The 4,660-nt window shown below is 32.3% G+C and overlaps 2 protein-coding genes and 1 pseudogene across 2 annotated transcripts in view; 1 reads left to right on the top strand and 2 right to left on the bottom strand.

The window, feature by feature from the left end:
• The window catches only part of LOC108748232, a 1,451-nt pseudogene extending 659 nt beyond the window's left edge, over positions 1-792 (bottom strand).
• The window catches only part of LOC108748378 (protein artichoke-like), a 74,454-nt gene that overhangs the window by 11,781 nt on the left and 58,013 nt on the right, over positions 1-4,660 (top strand). The window lies entirely within an intron of this gene.
• Positions 1,062-4,219, bottom strand: LOC108748379 (maltase 2-like). The gene is made up of 3 exons (XM_018486515.1): positions 4,147-4,219; positions 2,388-3,679; positions 1,062-1,794 (listed from the first exon to the last, which is right to left on the bottom strand). The coding sequence occupies exons 2-3, from the start codon at positions 3,620-3,622 to the stop codon at positions 1,296-1,298; spliced, it is 1,734 nt and encodes a 577-aa protein (XP_018342017.1). The 5' UTR covers positions 3,623-3,679; positions 4,147-4,219; the 3' UTR covers positions 1,062-1,295.

Here is a 4,660-nt window from a genome sequence, read left to right as displayed (position 1 = left end):
AATCTATTCGTGATACTATTCAAATCTCCTATACCATCTCCATCACTATCCTCGAAACTTCTCGAATAGACTAGATATATCAAATTGTTCTTGAACCAATTCTTGTCCGCTCTTTCGATTGACGCGGAAGTTATTAGAACAATTAACGTCACAATGAAAATACATAGGCAAGCATAATAAATGACTAATTCGATTGTTGATTCTGATGCAATTTTACGCGATGATGTTTTTAAAAAGTCATAGCAATGAATACATTATTGGAATTATTATTTTTATTTGATAATCTTATAGCTGCAAATAATTGCAACTCGTGTAAAAGCAAATAATTCGTGGAATTCCAATCGTGGAATTACTGATAACGATAACATATTTTTTTACGATAATATCAAGCTAATCTGATATCAAATAGCTTCCTTCTTTTATCATTTTTATGATATCAAGAAGCACTGTAATAATAAAGATATTTATTATGTCTATTAAAAATTTATAATTTATAATATAATTAGATATATTGTTGAAACTTGTGGTATAAAGAATAAGAATATAAAGAATGAGAATATACATTACAATTATAAATTGGGCGCAAAAATGCAATTTGATAAAAATAAATTGTTTCACATTTTATATGAATAAATTAATTTATACAAATACATAATATGAAAAAGTTATATGCATTAATACTAAAAAAAACAAAAGAGAATAATGTGCTTTAATACTACGTAGAAAGAATAATTAAAATATTTGCGCTTTTGACATGCCGTGAAGTTGATGGTTATTTTTATTTGAGTCCATCATGATAACTAATTAAACAAATGTACTTTATTAAGGAAAATTGGAAATCAGAAAATAAAATTAATATTGAAGTAGCAGCAAAGGAAAATTAATTATTAAGACAACGAGACTGAGTTAAAAAGCCAATATAAATATTATTTTAACATTGATTTATATTATCTTATATACTAGGGGACAATAAAAAAATTATTTTTATTTTGATGAAAATAAAATTTATTCGGTTGAACGAAAATGTACATTTTGTAGATACATAGCTGAGCATTAATTACTAATTGATAAATGCTGTTGCAATGATTTTTTTGCATTTAAATCGTGCTTAGTAACACGATATCTAACGGCAACAAGTTATTTTTAACCGTTATTATCACAAAATACATTTCCTTCGAAAATTTATTCTCATATTTACACAAGACACAATCTGCCTGCAGAAAAAATACTTATGCTTAATGTATCCGAAAATTCGTTTTAAGAGATTTTTTCATTAACACGAGATAAGCAAAAATTTAATCGAACAAATCTTCTGTGACGAGCACAACAGAAACCGAACTAGACAGACTGAAGGAAGCCATATTAACAGGCGATCTTAGAAGTAGATTGGGACCCTCGCTGGATGTATACACCATCAACTGCTCCGAAATATTTAACCAGGTTGAAATATCAATAATGACCGTCTCCGTGTCGCTGAAGTTTACTATGACAACCACGATGGACGTTTCGTCTCGTCGTACCACTCCTAGAACATTTTCGGCGACAGAACATTTGTAACAGTACAACGCAGTCTCCAGGGTGCCCTGCTCGATGACGGGCTTCTTTTTCAGTTGTGTTAATCGCTTAAATACGTTATAATGAGAGTAGGGTTCGGATTTTTGCGCCTGTAAATTCAAGAATTTATAATTGTCGTTCACTGGAAGCCATGTGAATTCGTTGGTAGAGAAACCGGCGCTGGTGCTATTATCCCACTGGAAAGGTGTTCTTTCTGGATCTCGCGATTTTAGAAAATATCTGGAAACGCGATAATATGTATTATTAATCAATAAAAAGATACATCTTGAATATAATTATAGAAGTTCATATTAAGTAATACACTTCTTTCGAAATGTAGATTCATTATAACAAAATCTAAAAGATAGCATTGCGCTTTTATAGATTATACACATATATGTATAGTAATAATTTAATTTAATCATTTTTTTGTCGAAATAGATAATCAGTTCATAATATATTTGTTATAAGTAAAAGCCACTTTAAGATAAATAATTTGCATTAAATTAATTATTAGTGAACAAAGTCATATAAGTCCTCGTAATAATAATCTAAATATCTGTATGCCAAATGTGATATATATATGTATATGTATATAAATATAATTTTTGCGATAATATTTTTTACATAATTTTACATATTTAATCCATATTTCTATATTTCAAACAATATAAAATATAAGAATCAAAGGATATATTTATAAAATATATTTATAAAATATTTATTTAATAAATAGATATATTTATAGATTTCATTTAAATCTATTATATGTATATTACGTCGTAACGAGAGATACGATTTTACTTAAATTCATTGTTTTATTATGGCAATACCTTTCTTCTCCAGCTCCGCATCCGGCAGGATCTAGAGTTTCTTTGTATGTAAAATATCTATCGAGCATACCGATCTCGTCGCCATTGTAAACCACGCTTACACCGGGCAAAACGGTTGCCAACATGGAAAGTTGATCGGCCCGTTTCTCGCCAAATCTGGTAGCCGCGCGATGATTGTCGTGATTTCCCGTCACCCAATTTGCAACGTATTCCGCACCTTTAGGCATGTTGTTTATCCAACGATCGATACCATGTTTGAAATCGGCCGCGCTGGACTTGTTATTTAGATCACCAATAAACATGAAGTTGAACGGCACCGTTGAACCAGACTGATAGTACTTTATAGTGAGATCAAAGTCTGCATAGGCCTCGGTCAGGATCATCTTCGTTTCGCTCGTTGAGTGATTGTCCATCAACTCCCTCCAAGTCTTAAGAACGTCGTAAGTTTCGGCAAGATTTTTTGTGTAAATGTGATTCAAGTAGTCGTAATCATCGCTTGGTACATTTAAGTTACTTAATGGTTCATCCAAAAATCGATTATCCTCAAACAAATGATTGATAGCGTCAATGCGGAAACCTTTTACGCCCAGATCCATCCAGAATACCAACACATTTTTCATTTCTTCTTGCAGCTTATCACTATGATAATTGAGATCTGGCTGTCCAACAGCGAACTGATGCAGATAATACTGCCCTCGTATATCGTTCCATTCCCAGGCAGAGCCTCCAAAAGCACTCAACCAGTTGTTCGGTGGTTTTCTAATGTCATTTTCATATTTTGCGTCAAGCCATACATAATATTCGTCGTAAGGTTTAGTACGGTAGATACTTTCGTTAAACCATTTATGTTGATCAGAGCTGTGATTCGGCACGAAATCAAGGATTACTTTCAGCCCAAGGGATTGTGCCTTCTGTACGAGATTTTTAAAATCATCTAAGGTGCCGTACTCTGGATTGATATTGGTAAAATTAGAAATATCATAGCCGAAATCTTTCTGTGGACTAGAAAAGATCGGTGACATCCATAACGCATCGGCGCCAATGTCCTTAATATGCTCCAACTCGCTCGTGATACCGTTCAAATCGCCAATGCCATCGCCATTACTGTCCTTGAAACTTCTCGGATAGACCTGATACACCAAACTGTTCTTATACCAATCTTTATCCGCTTCTTGGACCGCATTCAAGTCGGCCAGAACGATCAACGCCGCGATGAGAATACACGAACGAATCATAGTGACTGATTATTTTGATCGCTTACTCCAGTTACTTTTATACCAAGCGACAAACATCTGAAAAATTTGGAAACATGTTATCGTACTATCGATAAGCTGGTTGGCGGCATCTAAGAATTATCAACTGATAACGATATTCTTTCAATAACATTCATATCAAGCAAATAGTTCTCTGCAAAATCATCATGTTATTACTTTTATCTCGAAACAGAATCATTGCAATTACTGCACGAACGAAATTTTACTTCATTACTATAGTCTTTACATATGAAGCCTGTATGAAATAAGTTGATAAAGAAACATCAAAACATAAGATAAAAATATAAAACGGGTGATTACGTGATACGTGAACATTACGGCATACATAGGTTACGGTCCGATTCACCTCTTAAACGTTTTGCATAAGTAAAGTGACGTCCCGGATTTTTTAATTTACATGCTCATGGTGATTTGGAGAAATGATTTGTGCTATATGGGAAACGTAATTTAATAATAATATTAATTTCATAGTAATAAATACTTACTTGCGAAGATATATTATCACACTCGATCTGCACTCGATCACACGCCATACATTTCCGTGGCAATTATGAATATGTTTCACTTGCTACACAAACTTCTATATGTTACACTATAATACTAACTCCCACTTTTTTCTTATGTAAAAGTGTTGTCTGCGCGAAGTGGATGCGCAGAATAGGAATCTCAAAATAGAAGAGAGACGCCAACAGAATGACCCAGCTTCTGTGATTAATTCAAACATAGAATGTCATTCTGCGTATGCGTGGATCTTATTTTGCACATGTTATACATACTTTTTGATAACAATTAAAGGAACGGAATTAGTATGTAGTATATAGAAGTCTGTAAATTGTCAAAAATAACGTTATAGGGAAACAGTGTCAACTATATAAATAGTGTAAACATTGATTTATAATAAATAAATATTTATTCAATAAAAAGAAATGATAGTTAAATCAAACTAATGATTCTTGTATTAAATAAATATATCTTTATATTTAGTAAATATTTAGTTGA

Source organism: Trachymyrmex septentrionalis, unplaced genomic scaffold (assembly GCF_001594115.1).
Source record: "Trachymyrmex septentrionalis isolate Tsep2-gDNA-1 unplaced genomic scaffold, Tsep1.0 scaffold22, whole genome shotgun sequence".
NCBI classification, from domain to species: Eukaryota; Metazoa; Arthropoda; class Insecta; order Hymenoptera; family Formicidae; genus Trachymyrmex; species Trachymyrmex septentrionalis.
Note: the sequence above shows the minus strand (reverse complement) of the source record. Positions and strands in the feature narration are given on the sequence as shown.

Excerpts from the sequence above, each read along its gene's own strand:
- LOC108748379 (XM_018486515.1), bottom strand. The coding sequence starts at position 3,622 with ATGATTCGTTCGTGTATTCTCATCGCGGCGTTGATCGTTCTGGCCGAC. Across the intron at positions 1,795-2,387 it reads TGCGGAGCTGGAGAAGAAAG|ATATTTTCTAAAATCGCGAG; the intron begins GTATTGCCATAA and ends TCGCGTTTCCAG.